Here is a 19,649-nt window from a genome sequence, read left to right as displayed (position 1 = left end):
ATTACAAGAGCTGATGAGGTGCTTCTCATAAAGTACAAAAGTTTATATAAATATATACTTTTTTCTTTATGGAAAAAGAGGCCCTTTCTGATGCCTTTACTAGAAATGGTTAGAAAAAAGAAAGGTTATCTTCATTATGATGGTCAGTGTTTGTCCTGGGCAGGCATTGTACAAGTGCTTTGCAGATATTATCTTCTCTAATCCTCACGACAGCCTTCTGGAAGCTGCTATTATTTTCTCTGTTTACTACTGAGGGGCCTGAGAGGTAGAGATATAACTTGCCTGAGGCACACAGCTACTAAGTAGCCAGGCAGGATTCTCACCAGATCTTTTGGATTCTACTCAAGTTCTAGATATATCTCATCTCACAGCATGTAAAATTTACATATTCAACATATGTAGCAAAGTAGATGATTAATGTGGAAAGCTCATTGCGCTTGGAGAAAACATTTTAAAACATACCATTAAAGTTTCTTTTTTAAAGTGCTGAAAAAATAAGAAATGAGCAAAAGGAACTCCTCTTCCCCAAAAGTAAAAATGCTGGGATTCGACATGTTTCATTCTTGAAACATGGCTTGATCCATGATGAGAAATCGCCAAATCTCCAAGGGAAAAAAACACCAGTGACTGGTACAGTCAGGAAGCAGGTGAGTCAAGGGCCAGACCTCTGGCATTTCATGAAAGCAAGTGCTTCATAAACAGGACCCTGCTCCTCTGTCCAAGAAATGACAGGTGCTTGGGAATGCTTAATCCAGAAGAGCAACTCGTACCCCAAATCCTGCCCTCTGTGGTGACTGCCCTCTCAAAGACCAAAACCGTAACAGGAATTTGTGCACCAATCATAAGCCTGTCTCCTTTCTCACAGGAAGAAAAGCCAATCTTGGAAGTGCACCAAGCAGAGCATGTCAAGCGGCTTCTGAGAAAGCCCCACCTGCAGTAAGCAGCAGTTTCATTCATTCACCCCAGCGCTGATGAGCCTTGATGAGCCCTGAGAGTGGGACAGCCCTCGGGACAACAGGAAGGGCACTATAGTAGTCAGGACTCTTGTTTGCTAATAACAGAAACTCAACTCAAACTGGGTTAAAGCAAGAAAGGAAATTTATGGACTCACATCACTAAAAAGTCTAGGGGTAGTAAGTTTCAGGCGGCCCCATCCAGGGTCTTAACTTATATTATCAGAACCACTTCTCTCTCCCTCAGTCTCCTCTCAGCTCTGCTTTTATCTGTTTTGGCCTCACAGGTAGGTGGGCTTCCTCTACATGGTGGCCCCCAGATTCTCTAAGCTTATACCCTGTTGGTTTAAGCTCAGAAGAAAGAGAAATTTTTTTTCCCCAATTATTCCGACAAAAGTCCCATGAATGCATTTCACTACATCAAATTGGATCACGTGTCACCCCGGATTCAATTACTGTGGCTAGGTGATTGGAGTTCACTGATTAGCTAAGCCTGAGTCTCACGTTTCCTTCTTTCCCTCCAGAGCCAGGATGTGGTATCAGCGTCACATACCCAGTAGGACTCAGGGTAGGGGAGGGGTAGTTTCTCAAAAGAAACCTGAGATACCATTACAAATAAAGGATAGTCAGGCAAAAGCACCAGACCTTCAGAGGTCATACAGATCATCCCACACCTGCCTCTGCTGCTATGCAAGTGGAAATACATCCCAGAGAAGATTCGTGTCTTGTCAAGGTCACACAGTGGCAAAGCTAGTATTTGGGTTAGAATTAGATTTGGCTACATATAGCAGAAAACCCTAAATATAGTGGCAAAAACAAGAGAAATTTCTCATATAAAAGAACTCTGGAGGTGAGAAGTCTATACCAACCCTGGATGCCCACCATGTCAGTTCACTTCCGGTCACATCTTATTGGCCTGAACGTAGTCTGGTCGCTCTTAGCTGCAAGAGAGGTTAAGAACTTTAGTGTTTCAGTCTGGTGAATTGCTGTAGAAATAAAACCCAGTATTTGTTCTTAAGAATAAGGGAAGGATGAAAACCATGGAAATGACCGGTACTCTTTCTTTATACTAAACTCCAAGATGAAGAGGAGGAGATGGCATTATCTTCAGAGGAATCGGGCATTTGTTTACCTATGCCAGCCTTTCTTTCCTTGGTGTTTATTTATTCACAGAGAGAAAAAGAAGTCTTGGCTCCAAACCAGGATATATGAGTGGGACCCCTGCTTTCAATTTCCAAGCAGAATGATTGGGACCATTGTGTTGGCTTTCATCTGCCTGTATCTTGTAAGTAGCTCTAAGAAAATCCTTTTACATTTTATAAACGGGGTGGGGACTGGTGTTATGAAGTCTTTGAGGCAAGCAGAATGTTCCTAAAAAGCTGGATCAAAATTGAATCATGGTAAATTGAAGAAGTATAATGATTTGACCCCACCTTTTTGATTCTATGGACATTTTTTCCCACATGGTGTATATTACCAGTAAGAATAATCAACACTGAATAAAACTGGTAATGGTTAAAACTCCACATGGTAAAGTTTACTGAGGACTAAAAATTGATGGAAGAAAAAATACATTTGAAAACATTTTGATATGCAAAATTTGACCCAGGAAATCTGACTTGATAGAAAGAATAATCTCTAAAGAAAACTTATATTAGCAGAACCTATAGTCAGTAAATTATGCTGTGAACAAAAATCAGATCATTTAAATAGTAAAACAATTGACCCAGACAAGAATAACTTCAGTGAATTAAAAATTAAAGTGGATAAATCAGAATTGGTTTACTGTACAATATTTTTTTAAATGGATCAAAAATTTAAAATCCTATTTAAGTTTGCTTTCTCCACAAAAAAATTTAAATGTTGGCATGATTCTGACTTTAACGTTTTATCAAGCGTGGAATCACAACAATCTGGGCAGTCAAAGTTATTCGAGGTAAAATGGGTGAGTCAAAAGCGGATCATAATAGAGGAATAAAACCAGCAAGGCCAAATTGTCTTCTGCTCGTGTTACATGTGTGAGGACAATACTTAAGTTAATCCTGTGATTAAGTTGTTAAGTGAATGCATTAACTAGGTTATGCTGAAGTACCAAGTAACTTACTAAATTTCATGGATTAACACTATATATAATTTTTGCTCACACAACAGTGCTGAATGGGTGTGCAGGCAGGGAGAAGCACTCCTCCATGTGGTCACTCAGGAACCCAGGATTCCTCCATCCTGTGCCTTCCTCACCTTTCCTGAGGACCTCCTCACCATCTGCATGCAGTCGACAGAAGGGGAAAGAGCATGGAGAGATGCGTGTGGGAGGTTTTCGTGGACTGGGTGTAGAAGTATCACACATTCCTTCCACTCCTCTTTCAATGGCAAGAACCTGCCATGTGGCCACACCTAATGTAAAGGAGGCTGGGAAATGAAGTCTAGCTTTGTGCCCAAGGAAGAGAGAATGGATTTTAAGGGACAACTAGAGTTCTCTGCAACAATGAATAACTCACTTGGAGTTATGGTGTTCCTTAAATATTTATTGAGTATGTACTTATGTGCTGAATGCCAAGCACTGTGTTACAAGCTGGAAGAGGGCAGAGAGCTGATTCACCACTGTCCTGGCCTGGGAGAAGCTGGTGGTCCAGGAGGAGGAGATAAGATATGGTGTGAGGTACCTGTCGTCCTAAGAGAGAAAAGGGATAAGGTGAAAGTGCTCTGGAAGTTTAGTGGACCATTCTAGATTGAGAAGCTGCCTCAAGAGACAGCATATGAGCTCTACTTTCAGAGACAAACCTGATTGGGTTGGTGGAGTAAAATGACAGTGGGATCTGTAGAGGCAGTGCCATGATGATAGGAAGTTTGATGGCATGACAATAGGATGACAGGATGATGGGCAAGCATGACACGTGTACAGGAAACAGGACGTTCTCCAACTTGGCTCCTAACAAGATCAATGAAGGGGAGCAGTGGGAGATATGGCTGGAATTGTACCCAAGGTCACCCCTCACTCAAAGGTAGTCATTCTTTTCCCTCTGATTCCATGAATGTTTGAAAAGTTCCTCGAGCCCTTGGAAGGCCTAGTCTTGTATGCTGCAGACTGAAGAACAGAGTTGAGGTGACTCCTGCCGCCCAAGAACTCACAATACCTTGCATCTTAGAATAGCCAGTGTCTAGAGGCATTTTCAGAAGAGTTTTGAATGCCTGGGAGAGACTAGCCTGGAAACCAAAGAGAGATTATTGCCATGCTGATCTGGACTCAGGTGACACCTCAAACCTTTGGTCTGTGTCCCCAGTTCATTGTCCTTGAGTTCTGCATGTTCGTGTACGTGAGGGACAAGCTGGACGTGTTTGAAGGCAAGCTGGAGAGTTACATTGACTCCAAGAACCAGACGGGGACCTTGACCCTGGTCATCCTGCAGGTGAAAGAGCTAATCAGCGTCGCCAAAGGTAAAACCATCTGCCACGTTCCTACCACCTACGTGGGAAACTGAGAATGGGACCTGTAACTGGTGGCAGGTATGCACGTGTGGTAATTATTGCTGCTAGTATTCATATTCCCTGTCTGAGATGACTGGTCTTGGGGGAAAATGTGTTAGAGTTGATTTATGCCTCCCCGGGTTGACAAGAAGAACAAAGGGTTCAGAACACAGATCATTGCATTAAAACCTACCAGGGTTGAGCTGAACATGCTCTGATAATTTTCTCATCTTAAAAAGCCTATTTTGTTTCAATGCCAGTGGGAAGGACTAAATGATCCTCTATTTTCCACTTTGGAAAAAATAAAACACCAAGACTTAACCTTTCTTTAAGATGATTTATTTACACCTCAAACTTCGCCTGAAAGTCACATTTTAAAAATAGACCTCAAACTTATTCCTCTTGTCTAGCTGAAATTTTCTATCCTTTGACCAACATCTTCCCAATCCCTCCACTGCCCTACTCACCTCTGGTAATCACCCTTCTACCCCCTACTTCTATGAGTTCACCTTTTTTCGATTCCACATATTAGTATAAGTGAGATCATGTGGTATTTGTCTTTCTGTTCCTGGCTTATTTCACTTAACACAATGTTCTCCAGGTTCATCCGTGTTGCCACAGATGACAAGATTTCCTTTTTTTTAGTATTTCATTGTGTATATATACCACATTTTCTTTATGGGTTCATCCGTTGATGGACACTTAGCTTAATTCCAGGTCTTGGCTATTATGAATAGTGCTGCAGTGAACATGGGAGTGCAGATATCTCTTTAACATACTAATTTCATTTCCTTTGGATATATACCCAGAAGAGAGATTGCTGGATCATATGGTAGTTTTATTTTTAATTTTTTGAGGAGCCTCCGTATTGTTTTTCACAATAGCTGTACTAATTTACATTCTCACCAATAGTGTAAAAGGGTTCTCCTTTCTCCATATCCATGCCAACACTCGTTTATTTTTTATCTTTTTGATAATAGCCATTCTAACATGTACGAAGTGATATCTCATTTTAGCTGTAATCTGCATTTCCCTGATGATTAGTGACATCAAGCATTTTTTTCATATACCTGTTGGCCATTTGTATGTCTCCTTTTGAGAAGTGTCTGTTCACGTCCTTTGCCCTTTTTTAATGGACAAAAGGAAAGTCACTTTATCTTAAAATTGAAGCTTTCTTTGAAAATGACATATTCTAATGATTTATCTGTTGCCTGTGGAGGGAGAAGAGTTGTTCAGTATTCCCAGATGAGAAAGGATCCTGGACAAGATGTCAGGATAGACTCACTCTGTGTCATAGCACAAGTCAGGACCCCTTTCTTGGTCTCAGTTTCCTCATCTGTAAAATGGAGCTCGAAGAGGGGTGCTAAATGGTTTCCAAAAGCTTTTATAGCTCTGATATTTGACGGCTGTCAATTACCAAATGTTTCTTAAGCCACAAAACAGGTGATACAAATGGCTTTTTTCTCTTACAACTCATAAGCTGGGAGTATATCAAAACCAGAGGGGAACAGATTTAATATAAATTATTCTCTTATATGTATCATGGAAAGTTTTTACGTGAACACCAAGGTTGGTACTGTTGCCCCTGAAGATTTTTACTTGTCTTCAGTGCAGATTTAAGTTCGGCATAATGAGTCCCAATTACAACACTCAGAGAGCGTATTCTCATCTTTAGTTTTAGTGATACCCATTCTAAGTCTTACTTGTGAAATTCCCCATTTCCATGTATGTTCAGAGCAAGTTTTTAAAGTAAACCTCAGTTTCTTGGTCTGGGTGCATTGCAGTGACTATGTCACCATCTCCACTCATGTTTTGATGTGTTTCTCACATGTATACACATTTTGAGAATCAACATTTTCCCCTGTATCCCAGTCTCTTCTGGCTTTAAAACAGCTACCCTCTTGCAACTAGAGACTTCTAGGCTGAACATACTTTACCTTTGAATGGGAAGAGAAAGGTGTTACATTAAAGGTGTGAGGGTGTGTTCATGCTGCTGGTGGGAGCAGCTTTGCACTCACTGGTCTTGTGGCCAAATTCCTCTCATTCATCCCTTCCAAGGACATCTTCCCCTGCATACCCTGGGGTGGGATTTATGGTGGCTTACCGTAAATCCTTTGGGTTGGTTGAGATTTGGACCTCAATTTGTCCTCATGATCCTGGGGCAAGGATACACTTAAAACTTGAAAGGAAAGGAAATCAGCTTTCATTTTCTTTCTTTTTTTAAAGAGCTTTACGGAGATATAATCCATGTACTCGTACTGTACAGTTTGTCCATTTGAGTAGGTCAGTGGTTTTTAGTATATTCTCAAGGTTGTGCAGCCATCACCGTGGTCAAATTTAGAACATTTTTCATCATTCTGTAAATAAATCACGACCCAGTTTAAGTCATTCCCTGTTTCCCTTACCCTTCCCACCCTAAACAATCACTAATCTATTTTTATTGTCTATGGATTTGCTTATTCTGGACATACATAAATGGAATCATACAGTATGTCATCTTTTCTGACTAGCTTCTTTCACTTAGCATAATTTTTGCAGGGTTCATTCATGTTGTAGCATGTGTCTGAACTTTTTATCTAGTTTTTTATTCCTTTTTATTGCCAATTACTATTCCATTGTACAGATGTATCACATTTTATTTATCCACTCATCAGCTGATGGACATTCGGGTTGTTTCAACATTTTAGCTACTATGAGTAATACTGCTATGAACATTTACATAAAAGTTTTTAAAAAATATTTTCATATATCTTGGGTATATAACTAGGAATGAAATTGCTGGATCATATGACAACTTTATGTTTAATCTTTTGGTGAACCACTAGACTGTTTTCAAAAGTAGCTGCACCACTGTATATTCCCACTAGCAATGGGAGAATTCCAGTTTCCCCACATCCTCCCCAACACTTGTTATTACCTCTCTCTGATTACAGCCATCTAGGGTGTATGAAGTGGAATCTCATTGTTGATTTGATTTTCATTTCCCTAGTGGCTAATAATATTGAGCATCTTTACATGTCGTATTGGCCATTTGTATATATTCTTTTGAAAACTATCTGTTCAGATTCTTTGGCCATTTTAAAATTTGAGTTACTTGTCTATTTACTGCCGAGCTGTAAATATTCTTATGTAGTCTGTATACAAATCCCTGATAAGACACATGATTTGCAAAAATTTTCTCCTGTTCTGTGGGTTGCATTCACTTTTTTGATGGTATCTTTTGAAACACAAATGTTTCCAATTTTGATGAAGTCCAACATATCTATTTTTTCTTATATCACCTGTGCTTTTGGTGTCATTTCTGAGAAATAATCACCTAACCCAAGGCCATGAAGATTTATTTCACATTTTTTTCCAAGACTTTTTAATTTTCGCTCTTACATTTAGGCCTTTGATCCAGTTTTGAATTAATTTTTATATATGGTGTAAGGTAAGTGTTTAATTTCATTGGTTTGTATGTGAATTTCCAGTTGTCCCAGAACCATTTGTTGAAAAGCATATTCTTTCCCCATTAAACTATCTTGTCATTTGTATTGATAATAAATTGACCATACTATTATTACATTGACATATGCGCCTATCCTTTTGCCACACTGGCTTCATTACTATAGTTTTGCAGTAAGTTTGAAATCAGGACCTATGAGTTCTGTGATTTTATTCTTTTTCAGCATTATATTGCTCATTCTGGGTCCCTTCATTTTTATGTGAATTTTAGGATTAGCTTGTCTGCCGGAGACCAGCTCCAGTCGAGTTGGGGGACCTTGAAAAAGGGATGAAGAGTTGGCGAAAATAACAAACACAGGCAGAGACCTCGGTTCCTTTGAAGCACGTTCTCGCTCTGCAGGCTGTCAGTGCTGTCACAGCCAAAGCAGCTAAAGCAGCTGAAGCAGCCTTCAGACCGAAAACAGCATTTTTATTTGTTACACAACATGGGGGAGTTAATGTGGGCATTTTAAATACATAAACCTTTAAAATTATTAAACCAATAGTTAAACGGAAACTTTTCTTAAAATTATGTCAGTTCTCATAAAATTAATAGTCCACAAGTTTAAATAAAACTCAGTGGTCAGCCAATTCTTTCTGGTGATTATATCTGTTGTGGTCGATTAGTCCGTGACTCGCTGTTCTTGACGTTTTTCACCATTGTGTTTCTTTTCTTCTTACCCTCGTATTAACCTTAATATTATTACTACCAGCAAGCATAAATTATATGTCTGACTCAAAATTGAGACAGCAGCGATTGCGATTACAAAGTGTTAAACAAACCTTATATATATTTTTAACTTTTAAGTACTATAAAAAATTCTAACAATTATATTTAAAACTTATAAATCTAACAATTAAACTTATAATCAACTAAAAATTTAATGATTCTCATATTTCTATAAGCATGAACCTATTGTTCATTTGGAAAAAGAATAAAGGATATTTGAACAGCTTTATCATGCATATACTTAATATAATGGCTGTGTGGCCCAATGTAAAGTGTCAAAGTGCACAGCACCATCCCTCACAAAATCAGGTGCATTCAAAATTCCATCTATAATCTTTATGTTTAGGAGGGAAAGTTGTGCATCATATGTTTTTGTCCCAATATCTTACTAAGATGTTTTTATTTAACTTAGGAACCAATGAGTAACAGGGTTTCTACACATTCTTTCTCATAAACTTAATTATTTCTATAGCATCTTTTTCCATTAATTCCAACCATTATCTTACCATTAATGCAATCCCCTGTAAATGACGTTTGCCAGCTTAAGTCATATTTAGGACGTCCCCTAGGAAGGTACCAAATTTTTCCTTTTCCCATTTTATAACCCATATAAGCATTTACCCAGATGGTGGGAAAAGGATGGGGATTTCTATTGTTTATTAATTTCTTCGGTAAAAACAATTGCTCATGTCTACTCATAAGGTGTTTTTAAAACATCTGTTGGTGTAATAAATTGACTCAAAAGGGACAATTTGGAATTGTTCAGTCTTCCCGGATCTTTTGTGGGATAATCTAATTTTATGACAACAACTGTTTTTGTGTCATTTTTTGCATCTTTTGGAAACTCAGGAAACTGCCACGCTGACCAAAACATCAAAAGAGAAAGCAAAAGCAGCACCACTGTGCCGAGGCAGAGATCTTTACAGTGAAGACAAGTGCTGTTAGCCGTGGCCCTGCCAGTAGCTCTCCCTCCGGGGCCTTGCCAACTTGGAAAGGGCAGCCCAAGCTATTCTTTTCAAGACCCCGCCATGGCGTGGACCACACCACTTGTCAATTAATGCAAAAATGGCATTGGAATTTTGATATGGATTGTGTTGAATCTGTAGATCAATTTGGGGAGTATTGCTATGTTAAAAATGAATAACCTGTACATGAACATGGGATGTCTTCCCATTAATTTAGATCTTCTTTAATTTCTTCCAAAATCTTTTGGAGTTTTTAGTGTACAAGTTGTATATTATTTTGCTAAATTTATTCTTGTGTTTTTTGGTTTTTATACTATTATAAATGCAAAAGGTTTTTTATTTGATCTTGGATTTGTTTATCATTTGTATATAAAAATACAATTCATTTTTATATATTGGTCTCCTATCCTGCAAACCTTGCTGAACTCATTTATTAGTTCTAATAGTTTTTTGTGCATTCCCTCAGATTTTCTGCATATAAATCATGTCATTTGTGAATAGAGGTAGTTTTACTTCTTCCTTTCCAATCTGGATACATTTTATTCTCTTTTTCTTGCCTAATTGCACTGGCTAGAACCTCCAGTACAATGTTGACTAGAACTGGCAAAAGCAGTCGTTTCTTTTCTTGTCCCTGAAGTTAGGTGGAAGGCATCCAGTCTTTTACCATAAAATCTGATATTAGCTGTGGGTTTTTAGCAGACGCCCTTTATCAGGCTGAGGAAATTCCCTTCTATTTCTAGTTTGTTGAGTGTTTTTAATCATAAAGAGATGTTGGATTTTGGCAAAGGTTTTTTTCTGCACCTATTGAGAATCAGCTTCTACAGAAGCTTTTAAGCCAACAAATCATTTTCCTTCTCTGTTTCTACATCCCTTTCTCACAAACAAACAGAATCTCTCTGAGAGCAAATCAGATTGTAAACATTAAAAACTTGCTGAAGAGTGAATGAGTGAATAACCAAGACCTCTTGATCCTGGTTATCCTTATAACCAATTACAATTGCTGTGTACCCAACAACCCCACTTCCTCATAAAAATGGCACTTAGAAGTCAAATATTAGTGTTGTTTTCCATGGATGGAGGCTACTTATGATGTGTGTACTCCATAATTTCCTCTTCCCTTTATTCACTGCAGAGTGAAAACATTAGAACCAAAGGAGAGGATTGTGCAGGAAATAAAGTATATGGAGAGTGTGTGTGGCTCAAATAAGACAAAAAAATTAGCAAATGTTTATTTACACAAAAGATATGTCAAACGATGTATAATAGATTTTGACTAGACCTTTCCGATGCAGGATTCTGCATTTTGGAAATTGAGTTTCATGTTTATTTTTTGAGGCCTCTCACATTTTTGTATTTCAGGAGCCTGGATGGTGACTATTTTGCCTGCCTCCCTCACGTGTGTGAGCTATCTGTTCCACATTTTGGCCTGTTACAGGTAAGAGGACTCTGGGAGTCATTTGCGAATCTTCAGCCAGGAAATCATCTGACAGGCTTTTCTCAGAATTCCCAAGCAGTGTCTGCGGTCCCCAATATGGGCCCAGGAAGTATGTCCAAGTTCAGGGATAAGCCACATGTTCTGGTAGAGTGGAAAAAAACATCTATTGGCTTGAGCTTGTATGATGAGCAAGCATTATGCTTAGGATCTTCATTTGAACTTCACCACAACCTTAAGAGGTAAGCACATTCACCTCTCATCTCCGTTTTTACAGTTGAGAGAGCTGAGACTGGAAAAAATTAAATAACTTCCCCAAGCAATTAGCAAATGATCAAGTCTTTCTGATCCCAGAGACTCTGTTATTTCTTATACATTCAGACATCTCTATTGGGTATCAGACCTGCCCTGCTCTCCAGGGCTAATACTCTGGGCTCCCAGCAGGTGAATCTGGCTCAAGGGGACATGAATGGAGATTGAGGCAGGGGACCAAGAGCATCAATTGCAAGAACAGCAGTGCAGGAAGAGGGGATAGCCTTAAATATGTAGTGGGCATTTGCATGCAGATACCAGTAGAATTTTAGGTATCCACTGCTCCCTTCTCTCTCTCTCTCTCTCTCACGGGAAGCCTGCAGCCAATTTCCCACCCTCCTGGATATCCTGCCCTTATATCCTCCCCACCTGCCTGCCCAAAAGGTGGGACTCTTGCAGATGGCATCCACAAAGAGACTCTCCTGGCACGAAGGGCCCGGCTCTCCTCCGAGCCTTGCCTCAATCCTCTCTCTACTTTCTTCTCCCTGGACCCCATGGATAGTTTGGACACTGCTACTTCCTTGCCCTGCCTGATGGGCCTATGTCTGCTTCTTCCCTCATTCATCTGCACGTGACTGAGAGATACTCAGCGAGACATTTGAGCATAACCAGGGACAACCACGATGCAGAGGGGGCCGCACGGATGTGGAGGAGGGCAGCTGAGGGCAGAGGGAGGAGAAGGCATATGGGGAGAGGAGCCTGAGTGCCTGCCCAGCCTGCTCCATGCCCCCTACCTGTCACCCAGGAATGGGGATCCCTTTCCTGTCCCCTGAGGACCGTGGGGCAGAGGAAATTATAAATGAGAAAGCAACCTAAAAACTGCAGGGCACTAGCACTGTGTCAACATTTTAATTTCTCTTAACATTATTCCAACCTACGTACAGGCACTTTTAAAAAATATTACAAAGAATATTAGTGTAAAGTAAGTCTTCCTCCCACTTGGGTCCCTAATTTTTTATCCCAAGCTAACCACTGTTAACTATTTTCTGTGTCTCCTTTCATAAATTTTCTATGCACAATGCAAATATGTGTGTGTGTGTGTGTGTGTGTGTGTGTGTGTGTGTGTTGTGTACTGGTGGTAGCACACTCAGTCCCAATGCTGACAAATAGAAATATAATAAAATGCATTTTGAAATTTCTAATAGCCACTATTAAAAAAGTAAAAAGAGACAGGATACGTGAATTTTAATAATATATTTTATTTAACCCAATATGTCCCAATAGTATCATTTCAACATGTAATAGGTATAAAAATTATTAATGAGATATTTATATTCTTTATTTCATTCTAAGTCTTTCTAGTTTAGTGGTCATGAAAAGTACAAAACAGCCGGGAAAAATGCTGGAGATAGTGAAAAAAAGCAGGACGCAAATGGGAGTGTGGACCATGAACGTCAGCCTGACCCTTAGGCACAGGGCCAGGTCAGGACTAGAACATGGGAAAAAGGAAGCAGTGACATGCTGAGGGGGTGGGATTGTGAGGGGTTGTTGCCCCTTTTTGATTTCCCTTTATGTTATTATAAGGTTGGGTTATCAAAAAAGTTGATTTTCCGTCTTTAATTGTTTTTAAATCTCATCACATAAATAATACATACTCACCATAGTAAAATAAGAAAATACAGAAAACAAAGTGAAAAAAATAAAAGCCGTACATAATCCCATCTATCAGATTCGGCCACCATGATGACTTGAAAAATATACATTATTTTTAGAAAATATTTTAAACTTTAAGATTTTGAAGAAAAATCAGAACTAACACACGATGAGCTGTCATCAACACAGGGGAGGCCAGGCTGCCTGCCATCGGCCTCCCAGTTCTCTCTGTTTTCTCTCTATTGAGCTCTGACTCTGCATAGTCATAGGTATGAACATTACCTAATTTCTCACTTTTCTCCAGGAAGCACATGAAGAGGCTGTGGGCAGGTGATAAACACTTTCTCCCTTTGAAGTTCCATCATCCTTCCTCGTCTAAGAGTGTGGTAAGTGTGCAGAGGCCTCTCTGTGTTCTGAGACTAAGCCACATGCCCAAACCTGCCATGCTGCACCGTGGATGGGGCAGCGCTGGGGAAGGAAGAGCCCTGATGGGCCTCTAGAGTCCTCAAGTCTAGTGCTGCTCTGCTGCTGGATGACTCGTGACAAGTCACCGTCCCCATTGGGCCCTCAGTTTCCTCATCTGTCAGTGAGGACAATCACAACACCTGCTTCCCTGGGATGGTGGGAGAACCTCAGGTGAGACAGGGTTGCTGGGCATGTGTCAGAGATAATCATAGTTTCCTCCTGCTCTGAGACACTCTCTTTCCTTTTGAATCTCAGGCGGCCATTGCAAGGTACTCTGGCTGGCAAATAGCCTATATCCTGTGGGGTAAGTGCCATCGTGTGACCCATTCAGTCCAGCATACATTCCCTAGTCAGCTGTGGAGTCCTGGCTCCAGGAGGAGAGAGATGAGTGGGAAGCAGCTCCAGCTTTTGCCATTGAGAAACCTTCAGGATGGAGGGAGAAACACATACTCTGTAGGTCATAGTCATCCACGGTGCACACATGCTAAGGGCGTGATGACCTAGAGGAGGAAGTGACTACCCCCAGTGTAGGGCTCAGATGCTTTCTAGGGGAGTTGAAATTGCAACTGCACCTGGTGGGTGAGTAGGAGGTGAGCAAGCGGAAAAGGGAGGCCGTGCCAGACAGAAGAAACAACGTAGCACATGTGCCAGGGCTCTGGGGGGAGGAGGGTGGAGGGCAGGCTGCAGGGAGGGACATGGGGATGGATCATAAAGGACTTTGAGTGACCCCAGCTCCCTCGGCCCCCAGGCTACCTCATCATCCACGTGATGCAGAGCCTGTGTGGCATGGCCATCATGTACAGCCTGGTCCTGCCCATCCTCCACAACCAGGGCTTGAAGATGCTCCAAGGTCTGGGCATTAGCATGTAAGTGCTGGGCGGGCATCCTGCCATGGCCATGACCTGGGGGCTGGAGTGCCCTCCCCACTGCTCTCAAAACAGCCTTTCCCTGCTGGCCTCTCACCAGCCCCTGGACCCATGGTCTTGGCTCTGACCCAGGCCCATAGCAACTCACAGGCAGAAGAACCATACAACTTACAAAAGGTTTCCTCTCCCACTGTCACATGAGGTCCTCAGGGTTGTGTGCATGTGTGTGTGTGTGTGACATGTATGTCCACTTTCCAGCTGGAAAAAAATTGAGGCTTAGGAAGGCAAAAGGAAAGGCAGAACAGTATGATGGAGGAGGCGGGGAATCCTGGCTAAGCTTTCGGATCTGCTGTGTGACTTGGGGTAAGTTACTTCCCTTTTCTGTGCCTCAGTTTACAGAACTGGAAGACAACGTGAACACTGGCATCATCGAGCACTTACTGTGCATCTTTTCTCATAACAGCCCTATGAGTTTGAGGCTTACGTTACCCTCCATTTTGCACATCAGGAAACAGGGACACAGAGTGACTGAGCATTTTGTCTACAGAGAGGGAAGACAGAGCTGACCAATCTGAAACCACAGCATCCTTTTAACCACTACCACACACTGCCACTCAGGGGATGTCAACACAGCATGAGGTGCTCTGAGCTCCTTGGTTCCATACTTGCCTAGAGCCACCTGTGAGTCTGGGGTAGAGCCTGTCCTATCTTGTGGCCATCTCAGGCACTTCCAAAAACCCCATTTCTTTCTTGGATTCTCAACCTATTAAACCATTCACCTAGATGCCACCCCTGGTAAAAGAACATCAATAAAAGCCTGGATAATGAATAAGACTTGATCTTGTGGCCTTGGGAAAGTCCCCTCCCCTTTGTGAGCCTCAGTTTTCTCATTTACACAATGGGCGTAGGAATCCTTTGTAACCATGAGTCACAGAGCTCATGCTACTGTTCTGCCGGGCAGTCAGCGTGTCTCTCACCTCTACCACTGGGCATCAGAGAAGGGCATGGAAGAGGCCACCTCAGGACGACCCCACCCTGTGTTTCAGCCTCACCTTATCCATCATCGTGGGGCTCATGATCCTGCAGGTGTGGATTGCTGCCAGCTTCTTCCTGCAGCCAAAGCTAGGCACAGATGACAAGCAGAAGCCCTTGGCTCTCAACAACAGGTGAGGGGGGAGGAGGGAGGAGGGAGTTGTAGGGCTTCGGCATCAGCTGTCTCTAGGTCCTTCCCCTCTAGCCTTGGCAGGCTCCCAGATGGGCTCCACAGACCATGGTGCAGTGGGTGAGAGGCGGGCTCTGGATCCAGACTGCCTGGGCCCAAACCCTGGCTCCACTCCTTATGAGCCATATGACCTTGTGTGACCTTACTGAACACTATGAACCTCAGTTTCCCCATTTACATATAATTCTGCATACCTCCAAGAAGTGTTGTGAGGACAAAATGCGTTAAAATATGAATTTAGACAATAATGTCCAGCAAATTGTAATCTTTTCTAATTCATTCATTCAAAGACATTCACTTGTTGATGAAATAACATGGCACTAAGGGTAGAGAGAAAATCCTATCACCACCTGCCTATAAGAAGCTCATGGTCTACTGGAGCAGACAGACCTATAGACTGCAAGGCCAGCAGACTCCAGAGCATGCAAAAGGATTGAAAGAGAAACATGAGCAATGGAGGAGGAGAGGCAGGGGGGTTAATTTCACTGCAGATGAGACACTTGAGCTGAGGTTGGTAGGATGGTAGGATTCCCACAGGAAGAGAGGAGGAGAGGGCATGGCCAACAGCCACTCAGCAGGGATGAAGCCAGGAAGCCACAAAGGACAGGGAGTGTTGGAGGATAGTAGGAATCCAAGATGGTGGCTGTGCAGTGGCCCAGGACAGTGAGGGGCAGGAAAGGGACACAAAGTGAAGAGACCAGAAATCCCTTCTTGGAGGTGCCCTGAAACTCAGGATGCAAAGTTTGGGCTTCATGCCAGAGGCAAGAGGAAACAACATGATCAGGCAGTCATTTGGGAAGTTTCCTGTGGAGGAATTTGGGACGGCCTCGGCTGGGGGCAGGTTCTTGTTGCAACAGACAGTGGGGAAGCCCCACCCTCTGCTGTAACCACTGAACCTGCTGTCACCCCATGAGATTTCTTAAATACAGGAAACCTAAAAGCCTAAGGAGCACATGAAACAGTCACAGTCGCCGCTAACGTTCGTCCTGCTCTGTGCACCTGAGCCAGTACTCACACCAGCGCTGTGAGGTGGGGGCACAAGGTCACAGAGCCAGGAGATGGGAGTTGTGGGATTTGACCCCAGGCCTGGGGGGCTCCACAGCGCGCCTGCCTAGTTACCTTGCCCTACTGAAGGGTGTGCTTCTGCCACCTTGTGTCTACAGGAAAGCGTTCCACAACTTCAACTACTTTCTGTTCTTCTACAACGTGCTGCTGGGCCTGGGCGCCTGCCTCTCCAGGCTGCTCATTAGCTGCATCCTGGGCACGTGGCTGATTGCACGCATCGACAGGACCATCATGCAGAGTGGCTATGAGGGAGCTGACATGGGTAAGTGACCAGCTCCTGCTGGCCACCCCCTCTGGGGAGGGCCAGCTGTGTTCTTCCAGCAGCTATCAGGTATCCGAGGCCTGGAGTTCACAGCCTTCCCTTAGGCTCAGACCTTATCTTCCCATGGAGGCTGCAAAGCTGAGCAGAAGAAACACATACAGCCCATTGGTCAGGAGGGAGTTCAAGGCTGTTAAATTCCTGACCATTTGGCAGACCTTTGAGGTGTGATAGAGGGGTAGTCAGAGGTAGTCAAAGTCTATCCAAACAGTTAGAAGTTAATTTATGCACAGCTCTGAAAATTTTGAGAAAGAACACATCTCGGAATTATTAGTGTTGTTAATTGGAAACTTAGTTAAGAAAATGTTCTGTTCAATTGAAATACTCCCAAATCAAAGCCATTTCTGAGAAAGCGGAAGTAGTTTTTGTTCTATTTCCAGCCCACAATCATTCATTCATTCATTCATTCATCCATTCAGTACATGCACTGATGCCTTCTCAGGATTGGCAGTGGCTGCTCCTAGCCCCTTGGAGCTTCAATTTCTCCATAAAGCCAATGGATTAGAACATGTCTCTAAGAATCCTTCCAGATCTTTATACCTCATTTTCTAGATTCTCAGCAAAGATGCAGGCACTGCTGGGGAGCAAACCAACACTGCAGTCGTATCATAAAAAGCACAAACTGGGCCATGGCGGGAGGTGCTGCCTGGCCTGACCTGCCTCTGGATTTCAGGGTTCGGCGCGTGGATCGGCATGCTCTATGTGGACCATTATCACACCAACCCCGTGCTTGTCAGCTTCTGTCACATCCTGATCTCAGTCCACCGTGAGAGGAGGCTGCAGCAGGCCAGCAAATACTGGTGCCTAAATCAATCAGGAGGTAAAGTCTCCTGCTTGAACTTACACTGTGTTCAAATAAATACCCAGAGTCTCCCTAGGATCCCTGAGATGCCCCAGGTTCCACCCTTCCTGTCCCCTTTTCTCCACACTCCATGCCCTGGGTGCCTTTCAACCAGAGACCTCATGAGGCTTAGCTCCCAGTGGGCCTGGTCGTTGGACCACTCAGGCCTTGTGTCCTTTTCCTGCTAACTGGCCTCCTCCATTCTTCCTGGAAATAAACTCTAGTTCCACTAGTGGAGGCCTCCCTATTCCATTTGTTTGAGACCCCCAGCCCACTCCCAGGCTGCATGCCAGATGCCCTCCAAGATGGGGCTCAGTTTTGATTATTCTGCCCTGTTGCTCCTCACAAGCTCTCTGAGGCTATCCTGCCTCCATAGAGCTTGGACTTTGTTCATTGCTGTCCCCAGCACCACAGATACCCACGTCTGGGGGGCAACTCACATCCCTCCAACCTCCCTCATGTCCCCCGAAGCCCCAGTCCAGCTCTTTTTGCCACACCGCACACATTCCAGGCAGTTCTTTCAAAAGCCTTTGAGAACGGCAGAGGTACCCATCCCTACCCTCCACCCCCACCCAGTCTATGTACTCTGATTCTATCCTAGGTCCCCGCGTCTCAGCTAGGTCCAAGACGAGGTGGCTCTTGCTGCAGACCCTGAGCAACAACCCCAGACTCATCCCGCTCAGAAAATCGAAATTGGGGCCTAGCTCCTGGGAGTTTACCCAGATTCTGCTGACGTGCTCAGAGAGCTGACACCGGCCTCCAGTACCTGCTTCAAGGCCAGGCCAGGCCATCTGCCCCTAAGAGAAGGCTCAGTCCACCAGAAGCTCTCCCTTGCAATGAGATGGGATGGCACAGGCACTGTCCACACAGAGGGCAAACAGCACTGGCCACTGATGGACGGCCATCTGGGCTGAGGGATGAAGTCTCAGGACTATTTCAATCCTTGGCAAAAGATCACAAACTAAAGAAAAGTCTGTTGAACAAACTTTGCCTGTTAACGACTTCCACTATCCATTGTGGATAGGCAGCCTTGGGGAGTTACCTGTTAAGAAGCACTTACTTTACTTATAAGGCAGAACATTATGTCACTGAAGGTGCTAAAATGGCTACATTAGGAGAGTTTAACCAGATACTATTTTTCCCCAGAGCAGAGTGTGGCCTTCAGTCTGACAGGGTCCTTATGGCTTCCTTCTGTACAGGCTTAAATCCATGATCCTGGACGGCAATCTGGTAGGATGAGCAGTCATACAAGAGCTCTTTCTCCCATGGCCACTGGGACAAGGAATGGATCAGAGCTGACCTGGGCCTTGGTCACAAAGAATATACACAGGTTTTCTGACAAGGGTGGAACTGCCTGGGAAAGGCAGAGACAGGGCAGGCATTCTAGGTGGGGGACAACAAGAGCAGAGTTGTGTGAGTAGGTCCCAAGCACATTTGAGGAGGGTGAGCCATGTGGCCCATGATGGTGGAGGGTGCCGGGGACAGGTTAGGCCCATTCCAAGGAGGCCCAAATGCCAACTGAGAGACATGGGCATTTATCCTCATGCAGAGCTCAGTGCTTATTCCAATTTTTTATGCTCAAGCGTAAGGTCTCTGATGGCCTAAGACCTGTAAAAAATCTGTCTGTTTAAAGTCCCTTATGACCTGGTGTGCAATGGCTGCAAACAGCAGCCTCCTTAATAGTGTACACAGCCTGTTGTTTGTATGGGTTGCTTTAAGGGACCTTGGAAACAGCCCTTTCCAATGGATGTTCATGTCTCTGACCTAGTGCTTTCTCCAGTCTAGGCTCCAGACTGGTATGTGGGGTACTTTTGGAGAGCCCCAGGGCACAGTGGCCAGGGGGCATAGTAGCCAGGGTTCATACTGGCCAAGTCATCATGTCCATCCACACCAAGCACAGAACAAGGAGCATATGATTGGGGTCCTATGCAGGGCTAA

The 19,649-nt window shown here is 43.3% G+C and overlaps 1 protein-coding gene and 1 pseudogene across 1 annotated transcript in view; both read left to right on the top strand.

Moving 5' to 3' along the window:
• LOC134365581 (stimulated by retinoic acid gene 6 protein-like) overlaps window positions 1-18,461 on the top strand; it is a 35,133-nt gene extending 16,672 nt beyond the window's left edge. Inside the window, exons 7-17 of the mRNA XM_063081682.1 lie at window positions 866-936; window positions 2,127-2,238; window positions 4,235-4,388; window positions 10,956-11,031; window positions 13,238-13,319; window positions 13,654-13,702; window positions 14,147-14,264; window positions 15,311-15,430; window positions 16,650-16,813; window positions 17,544-17,690; window positions 18,313-18,461. Of these exons, the coding sequence (XP_062937752.1) occupies window positions 866-936; window positions 2,127-2,238; window positions 4,235-4,388; window positions 10,956-11,031; window positions 13,238-13,319; window positions 13,654-13,702; window positions 14,147-14,264; window positions 15,311-15,430; window positions 16,650-16,813; window positions 17,544-17,690; window positions 18,313-18,461 (1,242 nt within the window). The remainder of the gene's footprint in view (window positions 1-865; window positions 937-2,126; window positions 2,239-4,234; window positions 4,389-10,955; window positions 11,032-13,237; window positions 13,320-13,653; window positions 13,703-14,146; window positions 14,265-15,310; window positions 15,431-16,649; window positions 16,814-17,543; window positions 17,691-18,312) is intronic.
• An 858-nt stretch (window positions 18,462-19,319) lies between these two features.
• LOC134366317 (small nucleolar RNA SNORA70) lies at window positions 19,320-19,447 on the top strand (annotated as a pseudogene).
• Window positions 19,448-19,649: the final 202 nt, after the last annotated feature.

The sequence above is a fragment of the Cynocephalus volans genome, chromosome 17, assembly GCF_027409185.1.
Source record: "Cynocephalus volans isolate mCynVol1 chromosome 17, mCynVol1.pri, whole genome shotgun sequence".
In the NCBI taxonomy this organism is placed as follows: domain Eukaryota; kingdom Metazoa; phylum Chordata; class Mammalia; order Dermoptera; family Cynocephalidae; genus Cynocephalus; species Cynocephalus volans.
Note: the sequence above shows the minus strand (reverse complement) of the source record. Positions and strands in the feature narration are given on the sequence as shown.